The sequence below is a fragment of the Psittacula echo genome, assembly GCF_963264785.1.
Source record: "Psittacula echo genome assembly, chromosome: 2".
Lineage (NCBI taxonomy): Eukaryota > Metazoa > Chordata > Aves > Psittaciformes > Psittacidae > Psittacula > Psittacula echo.
The window spans coordinates 38086445-38111911 of record NC_137737.1 but is presented as its reverse complement, the minus strand read 5'-3'; the positions used below and the strand labels follow the sequence as shown (position 1 = coordinate 38111911).

Here is a 25467-nt window from a genome sequence, read left to right as displayed (position 1 = left end):
ATCATCCCCTTTGGCGGACAGCGCCGGGGGAGTCTTGCGGAGCTGGGCCAAAGCGCCCACACCTCCGGGACTGCTTCTCCCTCAGCGACCGAGGCGGGGGTGAGACGGCCCCGGACTGGCAGCGGGGATCCCACGGATTCAAACGCTGCCTTCTAGAGTAAGATCTTCCTCTCCGAGCCACCTCGTTCTCGGCGGTGCCTCACCGCGGCTCCCCAAGGGCCGCCGGCAGTCGCGGGGCTCTCGCTGCACCGCGCTGTTCTCTCCGCACGCCGAGCGCAGGCCGCCAGGGGGCGCCCGAGCGCGCCTGGCCCTTCAGCTGCTCTGGCGGCGGCGGCGGGGTGAGTGTGGCCGAGCCTCCCCCGTCTGCCCCCGTCCCGCCGCCAGCGTACGGCGGCAGCCAGATCTCCGCGGCACCGCACGGCAGCCGCTCCGCTCCGCTCTGCCCGCGGGAGCCGGTCGCGGAGGGGGTAAGGATGCTGAGCCTCCGCCGCGGGTGCCGCGCCCGCCGCCAGCATCGGCCGTGCCCACTGCTCCTCCTGTCAGCGCTGCTCTGGGCGCCGGTGCTGGTGGCCTTCAACCTGGACGAGGAGAAGCTAACGGTGTACAGCGGGCCTCCGGGCAGCTACTTCGGGTACTCGGTGGACTTCTACTTCCCTGATCCCAGCACGTGAGTGCCGCCGCCGCCGCCGGGCTGATCGTTCCCCTCAGCGCGGCCCCGGGGGGTAGCGGGGACCGGGCTGTGACCCAGCGAGCGCCCCCGGCCCCTCCCGCTCTGCTGGGGCTGGGGGCAGGCTGTGGGGAAGGCAATGTGGGTACACCTGGGGTGACAGTCCCTGGCCCGCCGCCTGTCGGTCCCTATCGCTCGGTGACTTCTCGGTGTGTTTCGCAGGGTCAGCGTCCTGGTGGGAGCTCCCAAAGCCAACACCACGCAGCCAGACATAGTGGAAGGAGGAGCGGTGTACTACTGCGCCTGGCCCACCACCCAGTGCAGGCAGATACCCTTTGATAACACCAGTAAGTGAATCGTTGAATGTCGTGCGTGATGCTTGGCTATGCTCAGGTCCCCCTTCGGCACAAGTTTCAGCCGGGCTCCCTTTAATTGTATCACTTTGGGCTGCGTATCTGAAGTTGGCTGGAGAAACCCGGCTCCTGAGAGGCTCTATGCATGTGCGCTTGTGGGGAAGGGTTTAATGGTCCTCAGAGAAATAACAGGATTATGACCTCCAGGAGCTCTATGTAGTTCATCTTAATAACTGCCTTGTTTTATTTTGTTTTTTAATAATGCTTCGGTGTTTTTAGCAGATTCCTCATTTTGAAAACACTGGGGCAAAAGGGGGTTTGAGTGCTCAGACGGCAAAACCCCCAAACCCATGTCTCATACACTTCCCTGAATCCTGGAACTCACAGAATTGCTATTTGCTGTTACTTTCAGCAAGGGGTTTTCCGTCTGTTCAGCTGGCTGAAGTACCTCATGTGGCATGCTTATTGAATTCTTTTCAGCAAGAAAGAATTTTACTTCTGATCATTGGAAGCTAGATCCTAACTGATTTAGGCACAATGAGGATAGATTATACCCACTTCCAAAGTCCCAAGACAGATGTTTCTTATTTAATTAGAGGGAACACACGTTTTAAACAATTCAGGCTGTTTATGTTTTCTATTGTCTCTTTATATGTCTTGAAAATAATTTAAACCTAGTGTTTTCAGGGACCTTAAAACTGATTCCTTCATTTAGGCAGACTTTGACAGTTTAATCATTACACAAAAATTGTGATTCCTTAGGTTATATTTAATCTTAACATTTGTGGTTTATTTAAATGCAAACACAATACAGTTCTTTTCTAAGAGCACAAATTACATTAGAAGAGCTTACTTAAATGTAGCAAGTAAGGAGTGCAGCTCTCTATCCCTTCCAGCTCCAACCACCCACATCCTACTGCGATGTTAGTGTCTAGGAAATCTGCTCAGAATGACCCTCCCATCATTCTGGGAACTCCTCGAAACAGAGTAAGAGATAGTTCCTGTAAGGCATGTAGTACTACCTACAGCATATGGTTATATATAAATGTGAATGTACAGACATAGACAGTATGCACACAATATTTTTATTGTCATATGCCCTGAGTGTATATCTTTAAAATAAGGCCAGTGTAGGAAATATTCCTGTATTTCCATTTTATGATTAGGTAGTTCATGTAACAGAAGTGGAATGTATTATCTGTACAAATCAATTTCAGGTTTGAATAGAAAACTTACAGACCAAATGAAAATTCCATTGCATTTTGAAGAGGCATTTTGCAAAATGAATGAAAATCTTTTGATGAAACCTAGAAGGTTTCATTTAGTTTCATCTAGGTTTCACCACTAAATATCCTAGAAGGACATCTGTCTTTCCTGTGGGAAACTCAGGACAACTCCATACTCTGGGCAGAGATGTCCTTTCGCAGATACTGTGTTTCAGATAAAGGCACAAACACAGGTTGATGAGTATGTTGACAAGACTTTGGACTTTATCATACAACTATTCAGCTTGGAATCTCCAAAGCGTGATTCATTCAGTCTGCCTGAGATGGTTGGTTGTGTCCTCTGGGTAGATGACTTGTAGACAGCTGAAGTTAAGCCAGAGTGAGTCCATTGGGTAGATATATGGTGCAGTGTAGGCAGGTTTAGCAGCATTATCATTAGCTGTCTCCTTCCAGTACCAAGGCCGGTAAAGGTGTCATTGTTCACTGGCCAGCTGCCCTCACAAACTGGGATCCTGGGAAGATTTGCGTAGCTTGTACCAGCATCTGTTCTTTATTGCCAGGAACATAAGGGCCATCTCCAACATGCCTTAGATGACTCTTTTTGCTTTAGTATGGTTGTATATTTCATGTCAGTTTTTTCCCTTCAAAATACACTACTTAGAGGAGTGCGTTCTCCATTTTTTTCTCTATTCCCCCAAACAGAGTAGTGCACATGAGCTCTGTCCTAAATTATATTTTTTCAGATAGTCTGTTACACACATTTCCTTTTGAAGCCTTTGGCCATTGTATGCCTAAGGGGACTTGGACAGTCCTTAATAAATAGGGGTATTTTCAGTTTACAGCTTTCTTGTACAGGCACCTTGTGCTCACTAAGCTTTCTCCCTACAACATTACTCAGAAATGCTGCTATTCCCTTTTTATATTTATATTCACACTTTTATATTTATTCTAATAAGTAGAAAAAAGTCAGTTTGAGTTGTCAAAAATCATAGGGGACGTTGGTGATGATACTGGTAACTGACTCAGGATTTTTTCTTCTCCTCCAGCTCCTTAGCCACAAGATTATCCTTTTTCCCAAAACAAAACCACTCAGTAATTGTTAGAAGACTGGCAACTCAGCTCTAGCAGCTCTAATTTTAAAGATTAATGCTTTATGCCTCATAGAAGATTTTTAAAAGTCTTGGAAAGCTCTGGGAATGTTTTCTGAAACAAAACTGAAAAATTACAGAGGCTGCTTCAGAGCTGGAAGATTTCATTTTGATGCATTTTTATACAAAGCCTTCCTTTTTAAAGTACTTTTTTCTTGACTAACCAAATAATATCAGCTCTTTCAGTTAGATTCACTAAGCACAATAGAAGAGGCAAAACTGCTGCATAATTGAAAGCATTTTAAATTAAGCTCAGAAGTAAAAATTGAGTGGAACTAGAAAGAAAGGAAGAGTATAATGGAACACTTAAAAGGCAGTGTGACTCAACAAATAGATAAAGAATTTACTAAATCAGTATTTTTCAGCCACAAGAGTTCAATGGAAGACTTCTAAAAATATTGGAAAAATAAAAAAAAACAGAGTCCCAAGTATTGTACCCCAAATTAGATTCCGCAGGTCATGAAACCACGAAATTTCCGCCATAATGTAAAAATTCAAGAGATCAACAAATCCAAGTGGTTGAAAACCACTGGCTTAAATTGTACACGAGCACGAGGCTCATGTCTTCCATTTCCAAGGACTGGGTACACGAATGAAACTCAGGTATGTTGCATTCAGTGCAAGTTTTGTTCTGCCATTGAGGAGGGAACATGCAATGCACTTGGATGTTGTTTGGGCTTCTACTGCCACAAATGAGTGTTTAAGTAAGTGGACACCTAATTGCTAAGACTCATATGTAACTGTACACATTACCTTATTGTTTCCACAAAAACAGAGTTTCAAGAAGAGTTCTTTCATTTGCAAATGCTTTGATGTTATTTGTATGAATACTATTAACATCTTGGTCCTAATAAGTGAAAACAGTGAGGACATTGACTGACTAGTATTCTGTGATAGCTTCAGTCAAGATTCTGGACATTCTTGAATATTATGATGTTACAGGTGTGGAGTTGCTTTGCACTCATATATAGTTATTCAGTATTTTACAGATCCTGAGGATGGATAGATATGCCTTGTTATGGGGGTGTAAATTATAACGAACTAAACAGGAACAAAATCTCTCTCCACATGCATTTAAGGCTTGTTAAGGGGCAACGATGAACAAGATCAGGGTTATAAGTCAAGGAAGGGAAGGAAGGAAAAAAGAGTATGTTGAGTTTGTGAAGTATATAGTGTCTTATATAGAGGGGACACTTGTTCAGAAAGTAATCTGAAGGATCGAAGTAAGTGACAGCCACCTTGGTGGAAAAAAAATAGGCTTGCTTAGGATAATATTATGATGGTAAGCACTGAGATATGATGGTCTTTGGTCCTGTAAAGGCTGTTTTGTTGAAGAATTTTGTTTGTGAATAATACCTTTATATACAGTCCTGAAAGGAGAACACAAGTGCTAAGCCTAACTGGACCTGATATTCTGACACTGGTGTAAGACAACTGTAATGTTTCCCAATGGATCAGAGATCTGACACTGCGAGAATTGCACCCAGGGTAACTGGCAAGGTGCAGCTAACTTCCCTCCACCACACAGCTGTGACACTCAGGACTAAACTCCATTCTTTGTGTCACATAAGCTTTAAATGACAAAAGACAAATCATTATTGTTTGTGAAGCTCTCTTGTTCCTTTTTTTCTCAGAAATTAAGATCACATGAGGGAGTAGACATTGCATTGATAACTAATGTTCCAAGTAGGAACAGTCAGTGTTCAATTCAGTACTCAATCCCCAGTGAAAGATATAAGAACACCTTTAAAAAATGTGTCATTACTTTTGAGTGCCATGGTCCAGCTGTCAGACTGAGATCCTTACTACTAACACATACTCAAGACCAAGACTACTCCTAAAATCATCTCTGTGACACCGTGCATATGATAGGATGCCCAACCTGGTCTGAGTACTATGAGCAGATGCATAACTTCTGTTTCTGTGGAAATGTGTGTGGCTAAACTTCTCTGTTGAGAAGATAGCTGTGTTGGAGTTAACAGAGGTGCAGGAGTATCTGCAGCCCATTCCTAAAAGTAATGCCACCTGACTGAAATTGTTCAACCAGCAATTCTTCCCAGTTGTCAACTAAATTGCTTAGCACACCTATCTCTGGTCTTCATAGTAGCTAATCCAGGGATTTCCAAAGCAGTGAGGTGATTTACTTGCAAACTGACATCAGTAATTAATCCTATTGATGAAATACAGTTCCTGACAAGGGACAAGGGAGCAGAGATAGGAAGGAGGATGAAATTTTGATATGCTGTAGGATTTGAGCCAACCCATCCATAAGCAAGTCATGTAACCGGACATTCTCATATGGGTTGGCCAGTGATATGGCCTTCAGCCAAGAAGGGGCTTTAGCAGGAGCTCTTCATGTTTCCTGCTGTTGATACAGCAGTAACTCTGCAGTTCCATGTTTGCAGTTCTTTAAAGCTTCCTAAATCTGGGCACTGAGGACTCTGGGAAGAAGCTTGGAAGCTTCTTGAAAGCTGAAAGCACTGCCCTTGAAAGCACAACTAGTGTTTTAGCCTGCTCCATTGCAGCATAAAATTGAGATAAAGTATAATGGAAGGGTTTTTAGTATCCCCTTACTCCAGGAGTTATGAACTGAAGGGCAGAGACTCTTCTCCCTTGTTTCCCTGCTCTGTAAAGCCATCCTATCGCATTGCAGTGGAAGGCTATCACTACTAGTAGCATCACTAGTAATGCTAGTAGTATCACTACTCTTTGAAACTCAATGATAGGACAAGGGAACAAGTGCTGGCATTATATTAAAGAGCTGTGATCTGTCTTTGCTCTCTTAACTACACACAGATAACTTCTCCTTTTCAGTTTCTCTATTATGAAATGAGGTTTACAATTACTATTTCTGCTTTAGCATTGAGGTAAAATTACCAAGTCCTTGTTTAAACTGGGTGCTCTTCCGTTCAGCTGCCAGGAGAGGTAGCAGGAGAGCAATATGAAGAAATCTTTCTCCCCGCTTGATTAACTGGGGAACTTATGAACCACAGAGCATCTTGCAGCCAGAAGCAAACTTAAATGCCCCCTGAAGTCCACTATTGCATTTGAAATCTAGTAAAAAGCTAATAGTTCAGATTTCAGAAACTCATTATAATGGTAACCTTTAATTCAAATACTGAAGAGACTGCAACAGACTGCAACAAGTTCTTATGTTTTAAATTAGCTCCTAAAGGCAGATTTTTAGATACCACTTCTGCTAAGTTTCCAGAAGTCACTGAGATGTTGTCTTTGCTATCAATTAACTTTACCAGTTTTAGTAAAACAGGCTTATTTTTCTAAACTAGGTGAAGAAAATTTGAACAGCCTCTGAAGAGGAACAGGACAGTGGGATGTAGATCAGTTCTGGCCAAGCGTGCGGTTGATAAATAACATGAGCTACTCTGGCCAGCAGTTGAGTTGATTGTAACAGAACCCAGGTACTGTGTAAGGAAAGGATGTATTGTGGGACTCGAGAGGTTTAGTTACATGAAAAAATCATTAGCCGTAGAGATGGTAAGATTCTAGGGAAAATTTCGAATCCTGTTACAAAACAGAATTTGCATCTGAAGAGAAAGTGCTGAGGGAGAACTTCTCTGTTCTTTTAAATGTTGACACATTTCAGTCCACTGTGCCAGTAAGACCTTATCTGGAGCCTCATGGTTCACTTGTAGCATTCTGATTTATAATAGACCCTCATGAGTTTCTTTTATAAGTCTCAGCCTTATCTAGAGAAGGGAAAGAAATACCCTTAGCTATGTTAGTTCAAGCTCTGAGGCCTTAATATGTTTTTGATCAGATTGTACTGAGGGAAAAAAAATCCTTTTGGGTTTGGTGATTCTTTTTTTCTTGATTCATGGAATGAAAGTCCAAATAAAGCTCTCTAGATATGATCTATTAAATTAAAATAACTCATTTGAATAGCATCTAAGGCACAATAAAAAACAGAAATTCAATAGATGTTTGCAGAGTCAGATAAATCCCAAAATAGAAGCAACTTTTCTTGTCGTGCAAGGATTTTGCATATCCTTATTGTCTCTAAACAGTATAGAGTCTTTTTGCCCCAGCATTAATGTTGAAAGCAGTTGTGTGGTTTGGTTCTCTAGATCATAGTCTTCAGCTTTGCGTTTGTATTCTCCTGCTCTGTTGAGCGTCTAATAGCAATGACCCTATAAATGTTACTGACTTCCCTTTGCTTAGAAATGGGTGGTATCATTGGAATCTTTTATGGTAGTGATACAAAAATGATACTACTCTGCCATGGTCATAGGGTTGACAAGATGCTGTCTCTTCTCTCACTTCTAGAATATGAACCATGTATGTCAGTACAAACCCTTCCCTCTTTCTCTTCCTTTCTGTAAGAGAGGACCCTAATGATGCTCATTTCAAAGTTAAATTAGGTTGCTCAAAAGCTTGTGTAGCCATGTTCTGAAGCTACTCAAGGATGGAGATGCTATAGTGTCTTTGGGGATCCTGCTCCAGTGCTTAATCACCCTCACTTAGAAGAATTTGTTCTTTATATCTAATCAGAAATACCCTTTCTGTAGCTTGTGTCTGTTGCCTCTTTTCTTTCTGCTGCATACCTCAGATGGGTCTTTGGCTTTCTCTTCTCTCTACCTATTGCACACTGGATGAAGTGCAAAAAGATCCTCTTTTGTGTTTTCTTCTTTGGACCAAACATCTGCAAATCTTGTACTGGTATCTCAAAACTGTACATAGCATACCAGGTGTTGTCTCCATGTGAGGAGGATAGTCACTTTCCTTGACCTATATGTATTTATATAAATATAAATGTTTGTTGGTTTATATGTTTGTATTCCCATTTTATATAAATATAGATAGGTTGAGGTGTTTATTCACCTCTACTGTGTGTATATATAATTATGTGTAAATATATGAAATATATGTTTCACATTTTGTATTGTCTATATTTATTTATCTGTATGGATGTGCATAGACACATACACACATGTATCAGAACAGGTATTTGAAAGGGATTTGCCATCCTGATTGCAATCTTGAGTAGGTACAGTTTAGGGGGCAGAGTGTAACCGAGCCCGGTGCAAGTGCTTGGTAATGGCCGTCTGTGTTTATCCAGTAGATACAGGCAAACACACATGGAGCAAGTAAAGATAATACTTTTCAAAGTTCCTGAACAGTGAGAAACTTATCTGACACAGTTGTGGGTGTATTACCTAGCTGGACTTGTTGCCTTGATTAAAGCATTTTTTCCCTATGTTAAGTTTGATTAAAACATTTTTATCTGCTTTTGTTCATTTGAGTATTTTCAAGTTCTACTAGAGGATGCACTTGTTACTTCTAGTTTTAAAGACCCGAATGAATCGCAATGAGCCACTGTCGGTGTTTGCAAATACATCTGTTTCTTATGCAGATGCTGATTACTACAACAAAGAAATATTTGTAAGAGTAACGTTTGATTCATGCCTGTTGAACAGTTTACAATGTACTGACTCAAGCACTGAGGGACCAGTCACCATAGAAAGCACCAAATTTAGTCTAATGTGTGCAAATGATGGATTGGCATTAACACTTGCTCTAGGTTCAGGTTCTAATTCCTAAAAATTAATCTCTGCACTGCTATTTTTACTTAGGTTTGCTATTTACTGAATTCAAACTTTTCTACTTGTCCAGCTACTCCTTTGGCATTTTAAGGGTCTTTTTCCTGTTTGGTAGTCCCTAGCTACCTCAAGTCTAAAAGACTGGGTGACAGAATGCTGATTTTGATTTCGAGAATCATATTTCATCATCTCCAGAGCTGCTTCTGGAGCTGGATTGTGGGGCAGTAGCAAGGTTTAGGAGTCTTGGCTCTTGCAGCAGAAAATAAGATGCTTTTGTGTTGCTGAAATGCAGTTTAAAGGTGCCCTTGCACCTACATGTGTCTGCTGTTTGTATACTCCTGCTTGTCTGGGCCTTAGCCTGCAATACAGACTGCTGTTTTAGGCAGTAGAATTAAGAGTGACTCCAGGGCTGACTTTGAAGCCAAATTTGCGAGTCATCCAGACTGTTGACCATCTGGAACAGCTCCTGAGCTGGCTCTGAAACAATCCAGCTGGTACTCGAGGCACTCACTGGACCGCTGTGTGGACAGGCTCAGGCGTTGTGTGCCCAGCCCAGCTGCTGCCTTGTATTCTGGCTGTCCTTACACTTGTGTCACGTATTGTGATATAAGATAGCCTGGACTCCTTCCTAAAAGGGGCCAGGCATTCTCTTCCAGAAAAGAAGATGACATTTAAATGCAACCTGAATTCAAGCCAAGTTTTTGCTGTTCACAGAATTGCAGCTTAGCCCCTGGGTAAGGTACAGTATAGACATAGCCTGTGGGCCTCAGATCCCCATAAATAACACAAGGAGAGATAGTTCCCTGTTGTATAAGGGTGCTGTCAGGATACAAACATGTTATTTTTTTAAATGTTTAGCTAACACAGTTTTGAGGGATGTATCAAAGACACAAATAAATTTTTTTTTTTCAATTGGATTGGGATTTATCTGAGTAAATAAATAGTTTTTACCTGAGTCTGGTCTAAACTGGTCACCCATGGCTATCTACAGTTGGTAAAAAAAAAAGTACATTTAAGCTGTGGTTCGTCTGACCTTCTCAGATATTTACTTTAGGAGGAGAGCTCGTGCCCTACCTACCTAATCTCTAAGTGGATGACTAGCTCAGAAGTGGGCATTTACGGTGGCTTTATTCAAAGGCTTGTTGTCTAATTGAATACAACTAGGGCACAGTAATAACAGTCTACATATATTCAGGCAAGTTAGTTGTATATATAGCTTCATTTTCATAAAGTTGGAGGGGAAGCAGTAATGGTTTTACAGCAATCTGAAATATTGATTAGTTGTTAGATACAAAAGATGAAACTGTATTTTAAGGCACGATCTCAGAAACTGGGAATATGAATCCATACCTCCAGCAAGGATCCTGAACAAAGCTGATTAGAGAATTTCTAACAAAAGAGATTTAGTTAGGTAAAAAAACCTGTTTATTAATAGTGTCTGTGGTAATTTACTAATCATTTTATAATGAAAATTCCACACCACATGATGGAAGATTCATACTACATCATGTGCCACTCAGCGCAGTGGGTGTGTGTACAGTTCTTGCAGATTTACTGGTAAATTCAACTGCGGTTTTATAAATCCTGCAAATAGTTGCCATAGTTTTAAACCTAACTTCTTTTCAAATTCTGGTATACTTTGCCAGTAGACAAGTATGCTGTTTTGATTGAAAATGTAAGCTTTTTTTAAGTTAGAATACTGGTAGTGAGTATCCTCAGAGCCAGGCTAGCATTGGCTGCTGTAAGCTGACCATGGCTGATTTGCAAGCTTCAAAAGCTTTGTTTCTATCAGGACCTCATCTGTGGACATTGATCATGTTCAGATTTGCAGAAGCATTGAAATAGAAAAAAGAAACCTTTAAAGTTTGAAATTGTCTGACTTCACTGGAAAAAATAATTACAAGTGATGCTGCCAACAACTAGAGAGAGCTGGCAGCTTCTGCAATGCAGTGTGTCACTGTCTCCCACACTCTTAAAGTTTTGGCATAACTTAAATAAAATATATTCTAAAAATTAATATTTTTTTGAATTGATTTTAAGTTACACTTCCTGAATTTTTAAGATCTAAATGTTCCTAAAATTTCTCTCTCTCCTATCCATAAGCATGGATTTCCATACTAGCTCCTGTAACTGACGCAGCACAAAAACAAGTATTTGTATGAAGGACAATGTTTTCTCAGAGACTTTCAAACTTTCACAGATGCATTCTCATTCAGCTTTTCTTCTTATTAGAAAAAAATACAGAGTACCCCTGTCCTCCAAATAAAATGTATTTTTCTTGCTACTTCAGTTTATATCTGTAACATTTATGAGGTTACCATGAGCTGAAGTAACTGGTGATCCAACATCCTAGAAAAGCATTCAGGAATCTCCTCTATTCCTATTGGGCAAATCCCAGGAAGTGCTGGCTTTTCAAAGAGTTGACTGCGTTTTTCCACAGGTTTAAAAATCGTGTGCAAATCCATAGAATATAATCTAGCATACTTTTTTCCCTACGTTCCAAGGTAGATAGTATATAGTTTTATTTTCACGTATACTGAATAAAAGGGATTGATTCTTGTGAAATCTCTCCTGATAGGAACCAGAAGCAAACATAAGGGAATGCAGATATAAGGGGAAAGGAGTAATGCCCTGCTTGTGTATAAATTGAGAAGTTCATTAGGAGTGACTGGTAAGGGAAGAGCATAGCTCATGAACATATGGGAAATCAGTTTACTTCAGAGAACTGAGGGTGAAAGGAAGGGATGTCTGCTTTTTATTAAAACCTGAAATGCATTATAATTGGCCTGAGTCTTTGCCCAGATGGCTTCTCTTATGCTGACATCTGCAAGAGTGTATATAAACCAACATTAAGAAGCTGTCTCTTGTGGCAGTGTGTACACATGTAATTCTGTTAAGAGCTAAGTCCTTTGCTATCTATAGTGTTGGTCTTTGAATAAGCATGCTGAGAAATGTCATTTATTTGACAAAAACTAATTATTGAACATGGTTTTTGCATGGCATGGGAAGCTTCTACCACACATGAGAAAACTTTTCAGGGTTTTTCACCTACTTTTGTAGATTCTTGTTCATTCTTTATCATAAATTCCAACTAAACCTTTTTGTTTGCTTGTTTATTTTGGCAGGGGAAAACAGGGTTTCTTCTTTCAGTCCTTTTTATTTTTTCTCAACTTTAAGTATAATTGCTTTTAATTTTCATGCGTGAATTTGTCTTCTGCTGACCAGTGAAAAGCATAAATGATACTAGAAAGTCCATTTCCTATTAAGCTGATAGGACGATGACAGTGGATGCAATGTAATATACCGATTGGTCTGTTCACTTGTATCTGTAATTCTCAGGGTAATACTTTTTGAAAATGAGCTGTCAACTGCTTCTTTCCTTGTCAGACAACAGGAAAATTAAAGTCAATGGCACCAGGGAACCTATTGAGTTTAAGACAAACCAGTGGTTTGGGGCAACAGTCAAAGCTCATAAGGAGAAAGTTGTGGTAAGTCTTATGCATTCGGTATCCATTTGGAGATAATGTTTATTTTTCTCAAATGTATGTTTTTAATAGCTCTTTATGTGTAGATAATGGAAAGAACTCTAGACTTATGCATGAATTATAAAACAGGTTACGTGTATAACCAAGAAAATGAAAGCAGCCTATAAAATCGGGTTGAACTGACCAAGTGAAGATAATCCTGCTGTCATGCGAAAATAGCTGAATTCCGTATTTTTATGGAAGTAAATGATGATTTTTTTAACGGATAATAAATATATTTTAGAGATACACAAGAACTGATAGCTATATACTATAAAATGTTTTGTATTATGAAGATTTATTTGGAATGTTAAATGCAGAATGTAATGGAAGCCAAGATTTTTGTGCTGAAGACCCATTACCAAGAGAAATCACTGACTTCTTTTGTCACATTTACATTGTTTGGAAAAGCTGTGTCATAATCCTGGTAAAGCAGCCACAAAAAAAAATCACGATAAGAAAGTTCCTAATCAAGACTGCTGTCAAAGTGCAATGTCTGGTTTTCAGTTTCACTGAGCATTTCACCTGTGTTGATAGAGAACCCCAGCAGGGGGCAGATACTTCTATTGCTTAGTAAAGTAGCGGTGATGCTGCTTTTACACAGACATTTTATATTTACACAAAGGTTTACATCAAAAATGCAACTGAAATAACTGTGATAAGAATAATTAATTTGGTCATTAATTTTGTTAGCTTTTACAGTTGCAAAGCCACAGTTTGTGTCTTGGGATTTGTTTAAAACTTCCAGCTATTACTCAAGAAGTAGTCATAAGGAAAGAAGGTAAAGGAAATGCTTTCTCTTATGTAGTATGCCTTGTGGTTAACCTAGGGAAGGATTTTGACATGAAATAGGTAATGAATAAAACATCGCCCTGTTGTGTTACAGAGCTAGGTGGATGTAAAAATGCTAAAAATAGCTGAAGATTTTTCATTTTGTGTACTCTACTAAACAACAGTTCAAAACCAGAAATAAGCTTCTTTATCATCATTATGTGAATCTGAATCAAGTGAACAGAAAACCTCAGCACCAACTGATGTGCTGTGTCTGTACTGACCAAACTTTGGTTTGCCTCTGATAACTCTTCTCAGGCTTTCTGAAACAGACATATAATCAACACTTTTCAAGCAAAAATGGGAAGAGTGAAGGTAGAAAAATTTGTCTTCTAAGCTTTGAAAGGAGAGAAAAAGAAAATGTCACTAAGCTGCCAGAAACTTCTGGTTTTTTAAAACTCAGATGTGATGGTAAACTGCGTCAGGTCAACAGTTCTGCTTATATTTTGCTCGATGTCAAATGTACCTAAAATCATGCTCACAGGACACATACTCTTCTTTACTGCACTCTGATTTTGCTTTCTGCTTTAATCTGTAAGGTCTTCTAGGCAGGGACGTACTAAGAGTCTCAATTCCTTAAACCATTGTTCCAGAAGCGCTGACTTCCTTGGTAAGCACTGAGTAGCACAGTGGTTCATCCAGCTGGAACTGATTGCAGAATGAAGGTTTATATAGTACCGTGAATAATAACAAAACCTTGCCAGAGCTAGACAGGTTTCTGATTGGAGAAGTAAGACAAGGTAGGAAATGAATTTGTTTGTATCTTACAAGGCAAGGTTGTAGGGAGAATTAGGGTCTCCACCAGCCTGCCAATTGAAAAGTTTTAGGTCACAGAAGCCCCTAAAGAATGACTTGCATACCTGAGAGCTTATCTTTTTTATTTTTCCAATTATCTGAGTTACTTTCAAAAAAGATGATGTCGTTCTCTCCACCGCTTGTATATCTTTTACCCTTACACTGCAATGTTTGTAACACCACTACTGTAACACAGATCAAATTAGTTCAGTAGCCAGAACTTAGCAAAAACTTGTTCACCTAGAGACTGTTGAATCCTTTATAGCTGTATCATCTCTCTAAAGATTTAAACTAAGGTTTTATAAGAAGACACAATCTGATGATTGTGATAAACGATATGACACAACAAATTTCCTTCTGAATATAATGACAGCAACACTCATTATCTTAAGACATATAGGGACAGAAGTAGGAATGTCTTCAGCCACATGTATGTGATCTATATCTTAAACTATGGGATCAAATCTTGTGCAATGAGCAGTAACAGAGCAAATATATTACTTATAAGGCAGTCTTGGAGGGTATCTGTTAACATATGCTTTAATGTGAGTGGTATTCCCTGACAGATTTCACCTATGAAGAGCTGTAAGTGAAAGATCAGATTATGCTTTTCAGGTTATAATGAAACTATAAGAAGCAGTGGTCCTGCATTTGCTTCTGTCAATACATTATGAATGAATGATACAGTACCAGAGAGAATCCTCATACACTGTTTATTAACTACAATTGCCAGATAGGTGAGTATGTGAAAGGTGCGTACGACATTGTTTCTGTTTTGATAGGCTTGTGCTCCCTTATATCACTGGAGAACCCTTAAAGACAGCCCTGAAAAGGACCCTGTTGGCACCTGCTATGTAGCAATTCAGAACTTCAGTGCCTATGCTGAATATTCACCTTGTCGCAACAGTAAGTATAAATAGGAGCAATCCTGTGTTGGAGGAATAGATGTTGTACTCTGTGCTTTCATCATTTCAGTCTTCGCACAATCTTGGTTGAATGAAGATTACTATATGACATTATTGCACTGGATGAGGGTTTAGAGAAAAATTGACGTTCAATTATATGTCTGTAATTGGGTGCTTTATTGTTTAATTGAAAGAGGAAAAATTAAGTAAATTAAGCTTATGCAGTTATAGTGATGAGTTATAATTGGTTCAATTTAAATGGCTTTAAAATGTAGCAAACAGATCTAGATAAGAACCAAATAGCATTTTAAACCAATTATTCATGCTCATGCTGAGTATAAATCTCTCATCACAGGATCACCATCTGAAGACCAGACCCTGCACAGAAACACAGCCTCTACACCATTCATGCCAATACTATCCACAATAGCTCATTTATGAAGAACTTCCAGCATGGAAGAAAGCCATGCACATTAGCAGTGCTGTTCTGCATTCTTCTCTGTGCTGTTTTGAGGATGTGGTAGCCATCTCTGGGCCTTACTTCTAGGGGAATAGGGAAAAAATTAATGTATATTTAGAACCAAGTTCAGTTACCTAGAAGTCTGCAGAAAATGCCACACGTTAGATTATATCAGTTGTTCATCCTGTTCAGCATCCTGTGTCTAAGTGTTTATGATGATTCTTAATACCTTCATTAACCTCAGTGCTCCACACTATTAAAATCAACATGAAGTATCCAGTGATTTTACTGAGCTTTAGACTGGGCTAGGTCTGTGTCAGTTTGTGCATTCACAGATCAGAAAATTGTTCTTTCAGTTACGTTTCTAAAGGTAATGTGTGTTAGAGAGCAAATACGATGGGCTTACGTATCCCTTCGAGGGGAAACTGTGGAAGCAAACGTATGATGTTGTTCCTTGTCATGATACAAAGACTCTGCTATTGCAGCTAGCATTCTTTCCCTGTGCACATGGGCTAATTTCAAAACACATCTTTAACTGTTCCTCTATTGCAAACTGTGTTCCTACCTTTGAGTTTCTGATTTTGTCAAGAAAGTAACAGGCATTTTACAGAAAAATCAGACACTTCACATGATTAAAAGGTCTCTTTCCTGTGGAGATTTAGAGACAGCACCACTTCATGTAGCTGGATTTTCTTGACATCTGACAGATATGTGATAATAATGTAGCCCAATAATGCTTTCCATGGCCTATCAGAAAATCTGTTTATCAGTGATGTCTCACTGGGGCTTTGCCAAAGGCTTATGACATTTGAAAAGAGAGTTCAAGTAACCATTCCTGCTCCTAGTTTCCCAATCCTGCACACTTCCAGCACTCGCAGGAAAACCCTAAAATGCATGCCAAGATATCTTGTACAATTATATAAGGATTTGGAGACTAGAAATGAAAGTGGACAGAAGCAGGAAGGATGGTTTTGCATGTATAAATCTGCATCCAAAATTATATCACACTTCAGTCCTCATTGACCAAATGTATATCAATTAAAGGCCTGGCCTTTGTGAAGGACATGTGCCCTTTCCCTAGCCATAGTACAGATAACCAAATGTCATCTGAACATTGACCCATGCTGAGCCATCTACTATGTCAGCATTTTTTGAGAATGCCTTGGTAAACACTTATTCTTGTGTTTATGGCAGGGCAAACTCTGGTGACCATTCTAGGATTTCTTGTTAAGTTGTTTACTTTTATATGTCCAGCCAAATTCAAACTGAATCCCTGGTAGCTGTTGCAAAGGTCCTTCCTTAGCACTGAGAGGTGACTCCCATATTCCTGCTCCTGTTATTTAAAATCTTCACAAGGGAGCTGCATGTTCAGGGTCCTGTAGAAAGTCTTGTTTTGCTCTGCCTCTTCTGAAAAAGGATGCATATCTTTTCATTTATTTTGATAGTTTTGCACTTACAGCCTTACAGTTCCAGGGATGTGTAAGCTGTCTTCCATGTGTACTGTGAAATCAATAAAAGTCTTCTATGTTCATAATTGCAGGCAATGCAGATCCCGAAGGACAAGGCTTTTGTCAAGCAGGTTTCAGCTTAGATTTTTACAAGGTGAGATTATTCTTCTGAAATACTTTAACAAATGTAATTCTGATATATCGCCAGTGTTCAAGCACAAGTGATGCTGTTGCATATGGAAAGTTTTGTGAAGTTTTTGCAAGTTTTTTCCACCTTTGCAAGCTTCAAACTTCCTCGTTTCATTAATAAAAGAAATACTGCAATCAGCACTTGTTTATCAATTTGCAGCATTTCAATCTGACTGCTCAGTCTGTCTTAATAATTAGGCAAAAATTTGTATGTTCTTCTATCTCAGTGTGTCCCGGTTACAATGCTATCCAAAGACCTGACTTTCAGGAAATAATGGGCAGGTACCAGCTAGTTTTAAAAAGTTAAAATAGCTTGTATAAAGATGCTTTTGGAGTCAGATAAGTCATTGAGTAAGACCATTCTTTTTGGAGGTGACAGTGAAAGTGCTTAGGGGAAATAGCTAGCTGTTATTATATGCCAAGAAGATCCAGAAACAACATTGCGGGCCAAAGAATAAACTGTGCAATTATTGTTATTACACATGCCATTATTACAGCACCAGGACCTCACATAACTTTGATCATTGCTATTGTTTTCAGTGTTCTGCACCTACATAGTTATTCACACTATTAATAGTCGAGGAGTAAAGACCTTGTGGGACAGCAGATGAAACTTTATTTTCTGTAAAGCATTATGTTGCTTCAATGAATGCAAATACCGTCTGTTATGCTGACTTTGTTACAAATAATCAGCAATTTTTAGAGTGCTATGTTAGTGCTAAAAAAATTATGGCTTTCATTCAAGTGAAGATGCATAGGGTGATCTTAACTTTATTTGACTATGGCTTTCCCTGCACGTCCATGCACCTACATCCTTTCATTGTATGGAGCTATTCCTCTTTATCGTGATTCTGATATTCTTTTGGTCATTTAAATTGTTTTTCCCATGCACGCTTAATTTTGTTGTGTTCTTTTGTTGTGTAATTTTATTCAATTCTGCTTTTTGTAGAATGGAGACCTGATAGTAGGCGGGCCTGGTAGTTTTTATTGGCAAGGTATGTTCATCTGGCTGGTTAACTTGACCTAAGAAGTGAAGCAGAAAGTATTGTGGAAAATGTTCTACTAGATTTCCATTGTTTTCTCAGTTTAAGATAACCAGTCTCTGGTCTTATTTTCAGCAAATGTAAGTCAGAAGAATTGCTTAGCAAGCAATTGAGGATAAAAATAAGTCAAAGAAAACTCAGGATGAAGGTTGGGTAGGAGGCGAAACAACTAGAAGTAACTTCTTATGTTGCCATTTTAGCACATTTGTTGTTTGATTAATAAGCACACTTTTTCCCTAGAAATACTGCAGTTTTAAAAATAGCTAAAATTTGTGCAATGAATGCAATATTTTCAAGTTTTTTTCACGTATTTATTTGTGAACACCACCTTTTCATTGCTATCTGCATATATTTTTAGCTTATTTGTGGCAATCACTGTAATTTCCAAGATGTAGTTTCTCGTGTAGATAAAACCTGAAGTGGTTTTGGTAAAGGGTTAAAAGGGTATTTTTGCTTAACCTGTTCTGACATGTCATGTAGCTGATTTCCCAGACTCTGACTACCAATTTGCCCATGGCTCATTACTGTGTGGTTTTGCATTGCCATTGAAGGAGGAAGATCTAGTTGATTATGATGGTAGGGAATTCATAGCTTTGAATTCTTCATTAAGAAATTGCTTCCATTGGTCTACTACATTTATACAGTACACCATCAAAAGGTAGCTGAGCCTGAAAATGCTAGACTTTAGTTTGAATCAGCACCTTGATATGGATTTCAAGATGTTTTTAGTTCAATAGAGTCTCAATGACTATTGTACTGATTTATGTGCACTCTTAGGACTTTCAGAGTAATAATGGAGAAAGATTGGGAGAAGATGTCTGCTCTTTGCATCTGTGCTGTATTATCCCTTCAGCTCTGTTCTGATGTACTGCTAGCCTTGTTTTGTAGAAACCTGCTCTCCTTTATGCTCCTTTCATTTATGAAGTTATTTGAATCCAGGTCAGGTAATCACTGCAAGTATTGTGGATATCATTGCAAATTATTCCTTCAAGGATATTCTGAGGAAACTGGCACGAGAGAAGCAAACAGGAGTGGCACCACCCTCATATGATGACAATTACATGGGTAAGCTAATTTCCGTATCAGTTAGCAATATGTTCTAAGAGCATAGGGCTTACATATATTGAAAAGTAGCCCTAAATTACTAATGTCCCAGTTTTGAGATGATTTGAACATGTTCTGCACAGCAGCAAATTAGTATATTGTTAGTTACTTCAACGGGGTTATGACCATGCTTAAAATTATGCACGGGAACAGGGTTTGAGGGTTGAGATCTTAAATGGCTCATTGGGGTTCTTATTATTTGATCTTAAATAATTAAGCAGAAATACAAAATGTTCCCAATTATATCTTTTTTTGTAATGATATTCATGTGTCTCTGCATGTAAGACAGGTTTTTCTTCACATAAATATAGAAAACATGCAGTGGAATTTGAAGGCAAATATGCATTCATTCGTCTCTGCCCATAGATTTGAAACTACAGTCCCTCATAAATCCAGAAGTCTTTACTGTGTCAACAGCAATTATCTCACAGGTTTACTAAAGCTCCAGGAGGTACTTCACTACATCTTTGGAAATCTGTCTTCCGTATAGGCTAAAACAGGATACTCTACAGTAATGAAGACCTAAATTGTGTCAGTAGCTGTTAGGGCAAACCACTGTGGTAGCTGCTGGTTTTTCAGATAAATTATGAAGTATTAATGATTTAAAAGCTCAGTTTTTGAGAAAAGGGATAGATTTATTATACATTCGGACCTACAGTTAATTTAGCTATAATAATAATACAATAAACAATTTTCCCTTTCTTCTGCGCAGTTTTAGTATACTGATGTTAGAAAAATTGCATTGTGCTGATCTGGTGAACAGAAAAATCTGATTGACCTTGCATGGTTTTTTTAAAATAAATGGTTTATCAAGTGTTTTTCTTGTAATTTACCTTTAAACAGGATACTCAGTGGCTGCTGGGGAATTTACTGGGGATTCTGACCAAGGTAAGAAGCTACCTACTTGGATAGAAACCACATGGCCATGCACCTATTAATTTCCTCATTTTCGGTCTCTGTGCAGGAACATACATTTGAAACATTGGTGAGATTTAAGCTATCTGTACCAAATATTCTCAGAAGCAAATATTTCCTTAGAAGACATAACTTAACAGAGCAGAATGTAAGTAAGCCAGAAGTCTGAATCTGTTGCTAAGGTATTCTGGCCATGCATCTGTTCAGCAGTTAGAGCTGTGACAACATGGTAGGTGGAGCCATCCAAGCTCATTTTATTTAGCCAGTTTGGTGACCAGTTGTAACATGTAGAGCCAACAGTGCAGTCTTGTACAATCTTTCAGTCCATATTCAAGTTACTCACCTGCATAGAGGTTGCTGGACCTCAGTGTATGGCTGACCAGGTGCAACATAGCTTGGAGATGTCTGTGCATGCTAAAAGCACACCTCTGACTGCCACATAAACATCACAGCCCAGGCTAGGAGATAATATTCAGATGCTTCTGGAGAAAGACAGGTGTCTATACCAGCATGCTATCTCTTACTGGTGAAAGCAGCTCTATAGAAGTTTCCCTAGTTCCAATTCATGTGCCTTAAGGATGGGGTGCCTGGGGCAGTTCATTAACTGGTCCTTTTCATACATTATATTTTCCTGCACAGGCATAATGCTGTAAGAATCAGTTCCCTGTGCTCTTGCTCCTACCCTGAGCATTTAACATCATTAACATACCCCTACCATTTAACATCAGGAGACAGAAGAGTTGAATTCCTTTTATTAAAAGCTGGGTTTAGAAGGAGAGAAAACATTCTGCAGGAAGCTGAGGTGTTCAATTTTTGCTTGAATTAGGAAAAGCTGAATTCAGAAATCTCTGAATATAGAATCATGCCTGAGACTTTGTAACGGTTATTGGATCAAGTAAGTTTGATACAGGACATATTTAGAACAGCTTCCATTTAGACAGCAACTGTCATCAACAAAGAACCAGACTTTCCCATACTTAATAGCATTGCTTAAACACATCACTGTAAAACCTTCACTTGAAATGTTTCATGATCAGTAAAACACCACCTTCTAGCAGTCTACACTCATGTTTTGATGAAGTAGAGCAACATGCACTGAGGAACAACTTTCGACCAAAATTGCAGTATAAAGCTTTTCTTACATGTGCGGAATGTCATTACATCACTTAGAATTCAGCTCAAACGCTGAGGTTCAAGTTGTTCCCTCTGGCAAAGGGTGACATAGGATATTTATTAATTTCACATGACCAGAGAAAACTGCCCTGGAAAGTGGCAGCTCCAGAAACATAGTTCTGCAGTTACCTGACAAGAAGTCAGAGCAGTCCATCCTGCAGGGGCTAGGTTTAGCAGCAGTAGTTCCTGGAACACAACTGAGGCTTTAACTAAATACCAACAAGACTTAAACCTCACTTAACTGATGTGCTGAACCCATAGCACAAAGTGCTGTGACAGCTGAATGTTGTCTGATTTTTAAGTTGTAAAGTAAGTTTTCTGGGTGTGTTAGAAATTGAACGCTAGTTTTGTTGTGTTCCTGCAAGTTGAATCCAGCCTAGAAAGAAAGCTCCCATCGCAGCTGTCTGTTTGGTAGTGTGTTAAAATAGTCAGTTATAAGTAGAAATTTGTCCATGATTTAGTTTTTTGTAGGTATTATGAAATTTTACCTGATTTCAAACATATAGTGAGCTGAAAATATCTGTGATTCTGATGTTTCATACCTAAAGACCTATGTTTTTGTGTTAGGCTGACAGTCAGAAAGTATTGCTTAAGGGTTAGCTTTCTTGATGAGGTGAACAGCCCCATAGTCCAGACTCACAAAACCAATAGGGATATAGCACCTTTCTACAAATGAACCCAGCTCCTCAGAACTGCTGCTGCCTAATCCCTATAAATTAGAGTTTACTGTCCTGTGCCATAATGGGTTCAAAAAAATTGGGAATCATCCCATGTCCTGTTCAATAAGTCATTATTTCTTCCCTCTCCCCTTGACCAAACACATTCAACAGGAGAGGATATAAATCCAGAGAGGAACAGAGGAATGCTATGTCAGTACAGGCAGGTGTCTGAGGTTCTCTGGTGTCTGAAGTTACTGCTGCTGTCTTCTAATGTAGATATCCTAATGAGGGAAGGTTTAGACAGTAAGACTGCAGGCTGTGGCTTTGCTCTATTCTTACTTCCTCCCCCCCCCCCCCATTTTTTTCCACTAGTTGTTTGAGATTTCACCACTGAGCAGAATTACATCCTGTAAGGCAGCTAGACCAAATGCATCATGTTCTTGTTCAATGGGTCACTCCAATGTCACTCACAAAAACTTCATTTTAATGCTTTCAGATAGCCCGTGCAGAACTTGTCACTTTCATGGCATCAAGCAGAATAGTAGCTGAGACAAACAGTTGTGCAATCAGAAAGAAATAAGTATTTGTAAGGACAGTTGTGTTTAGCTTCTGAACTCTAATGTGTGATGCCACAACGAATTCTGTTTGCGTCAATCCACAGCTGTCAGATAACAAGCTGAATTTTACTAAGAGCTTTATTATGCAGTGCTGTGTTAACTGATGCTAGGCAGAAAGAGTTGTCTGGATGAGTGTATTCAAAATTTAAGATATACTATTTCATGCAACGAGATGCACTTAGGGGAAGTTAAAAACTTATGAGTAAATGTCTTTAAGGGATTTGCAGGTGCTTCTGATACAGATAACAAATCAAAATCCTAAGTGTTATATATCAAGGAAGATTTAAGTGGCATGGGATACATGTTGCATGTACGACTCGTGTGGCATAACCAGTTCTCTGTTTGATTGTTTATCCTTTCAGAGTTGGTTGCTGGAGTCCCAAGGGGAGCGCAGAACTTTGGCTATGTATGTACTGGACCCACATTTTATCCTTTTTATATTGAGGAGGCAGTTAGACTCTTTGGAGGGCTAAAGGCTACATTATATTTTCTGTCTCCTTGTTCCTAAACTTTCTAATAAGAGAAAAATGCTACTGACTTTCACTCTCAGGCTTATCTGGCTGGGCTGAAATGCCTTACTTTTGAATATTAAGTGCTTAGTCCCTTCTGAAGTCTATTTACAATAGGCAATTTCAAGCATGCTTGGAGTATGACCAGAATCCTTATACCTAGTGAGTGTTATCAGACCTGAGCTTACCCTTAGGTTAGCATATTTCATGTGCAGTGCTGTGTCCACAGTGGTGAGAAGTCCAAGTTCAGATAATTCATACCCACTGTTTATTTTAAGTGCTCTAAGTATATACACTGAATACGAGATGCAAAATACTAAGTTAGAAGTGATGGGAGAAAGTGATATATGTATGTGGATACATCTGTTACCTCATAGGAAAAGAAAGTTTCAGAACTAACCTGACTGGGAAACAGAGACCCTAGCCACAGACACATTCTCTAGTTTTGTGAACCCAGAAATCATTGTGTCTCTGGAACTTATACCATTTTTCAGAGGAAAGGTGTGTATGTGTGTGCATATATATTTATGTAAGTATGCATATATTTCTTTATGGTATAAGTTCCTGTTTTCATACCTAATAATGTAGTCACTGATCAGCTGACAATCTGATTTGCTTCTGTTCAGTGTCCAGTAAGGAAGGGAAGCAGTCTTTTCCCCATTTATTTCCCCATTTTATTTATATATTTATTTATTTTATATGAGACTCATGAAGTCTTAGTGATTTGTTCAAGATCATACAGGAAAACTGTGGTGAGACAGAAAAGAATTGTTTTTTCTTGGCCACAGTGTGACAGATTGGTTTGCAGTGATGTTGTGCTTGAAACTTTCCATGTTTTTCTGTTACCAGGTCTCAATTATTAATTCTTCAGACTTGACCTTTATCCAGAATTTCACTGGTGAACAGGTAATATCAAACAACTATGTGATCAAATATAATATCTCTAGAGGATATAGTTTTATTAACATAGCTTCAAATATATATATAATAGATTTTAGAATTAATGACCATAGAAACAAAGAGGATTATCAGTAGAAAAAAAAAATTAAATTGATATGTGAAAGCCTATCTGTTGTTTTTTATTTCCAGATGGCGTCTTATTTTGGGTACACTGTTGCAGTATCTGATGTTAACAATGATGGGTAGGTTACCAAATATATTCAGCTCCACTGAACATTCATAGAAGCAATGCCTGATATTTATTAGTAGACATAGGTTTTCAGGTGCTTCGTACCTCAAAATGCTTCTCTTGGCTTCTCTGCTTTTCTAATTTTAATTGTCCATGTAGGCTTATCTTTCTGCAATCACAGTGGCACAAGTATTTGCAGGCCTAGTTTGGGTGAGTTTGTCTTCCTGAATATTTATTCAGAACAGTGTAGCAGAGCAGGAATGTCTAATGTCTTAGGAAACAGATCCTTATAGAACAGCGAATAAACAGCGCAAGCTACTACTGGGAAGAGATAGGTGAAAGTCTACAATTCGTTCTCTCATTCTCAAAAGCAGGTAAGCCTTCTCACATGCGAACCATCCATAGCTTCACTTCTCAGTTTTAAAAGCTCCTCATTCCAGCACCTGCTGATTGGCCATCTATTTTCATCATCCAGAGGACCAAAAAGTGTCAATGGCCATAGTTGTTATGACCAGCATTGTGCTTGACTGAGGGAGAGCGCTGCTCGGCTCCCAGGATCATGCTTAAGGCACTCAGGGATTTCAGGCCCTGTTGAGCAAACCACTTGCTAACTTTGAACTCATGTAAAGTCTGATTGAATATTTCAGAAGATTAGGACTTTAGCAAGTGAATATTGATACTAGCTTTCTAGCAAGGAGATGAAAATTCCTGAAGCTCAGAGCTTTGGAATTATCCACAGGGGTGAGCCAGGTTTATATTTAGAGCTGCGGCATACTCTTGCCTATTGTAAAATGTCTCAGATGTGTCTGCTCCATATTCTTTTCTTATGATGATTTATTATGTGCTTAAACATAGTGCCTTAAATATTTCTTCTGGACTAAATCATTGCTTCTCTTCAGTAACTAGTGACCCTTTAAATAATGAAGGATACAAGAAAAGAGAAAAATAATAAGGTGATAAAATGTTATTGCAATTCCAAAACAAAACAAACAAAAAAAACCCCCAAACCTGAAATCAGTAACAACAATAACAAAAAAAGAAGTTTCAGCTGTTTCAGCTGCTTCATAGTACTCAGATCTTTCCAAGTTTCTGAGGTCAAATTTTGTCATAGTACCATAGCACTTTACCAATGTGAAAGCGTGGAGAAACATTAATCTAAGTTACAATAGACTCTCATTAGACTTTTAGGGAACTTGCTATTTAACTTTTCACTG

The 25467-nt window shown here is 39.1% G+C and overlaps 1 protein-coding gene across 1 annotated transcript in view; it reads left to right on the top strand.

Annotated features, from left to right (window-relative positions):
- Positions 1-473: 473 nt before the first annotated feature.
- Positions 474-25467, top strand: part of ITGA8 (integrin subunit alpha 8) — a gene marked incomplete at both ends in the record, with an annotated part of 110809 nt that continues 85815 nt past the window's right edge. Inside the window, 11 exons of the mRNA XM_080610454.1 lie at positions 474-667; positions 890-1014; positions 12340-12440; positions 14885-15008; positions 17008-17069; positions 18054-18099; positions 19087-19212; positions 20095-20139; positions 22978-23021; positions 23974-24030; positions 24214-24266. Of these exons, the coding sequence (XP_080466580.1) occupies positions 474-667; positions 890-1014; positions 12340-12440; positions 14885-15008; positions 17008-17069; positions 18054-18099; positions 19087-19212; positions 20095-20139; positions 22978-23021; positions 23974-24030; positions 24214-24266 (977 nt within the window). The remainder of the gene's footprint in view (positions 668-889; positions 1015-12339; positions 12441-14884; positions 15009-17007; positions 17070-18053; positions 18100-19086; positions 19213-20094; positions 20140-22977; positions 23022-23973; positions 24031-24213; positions 24267-25467) is intronic.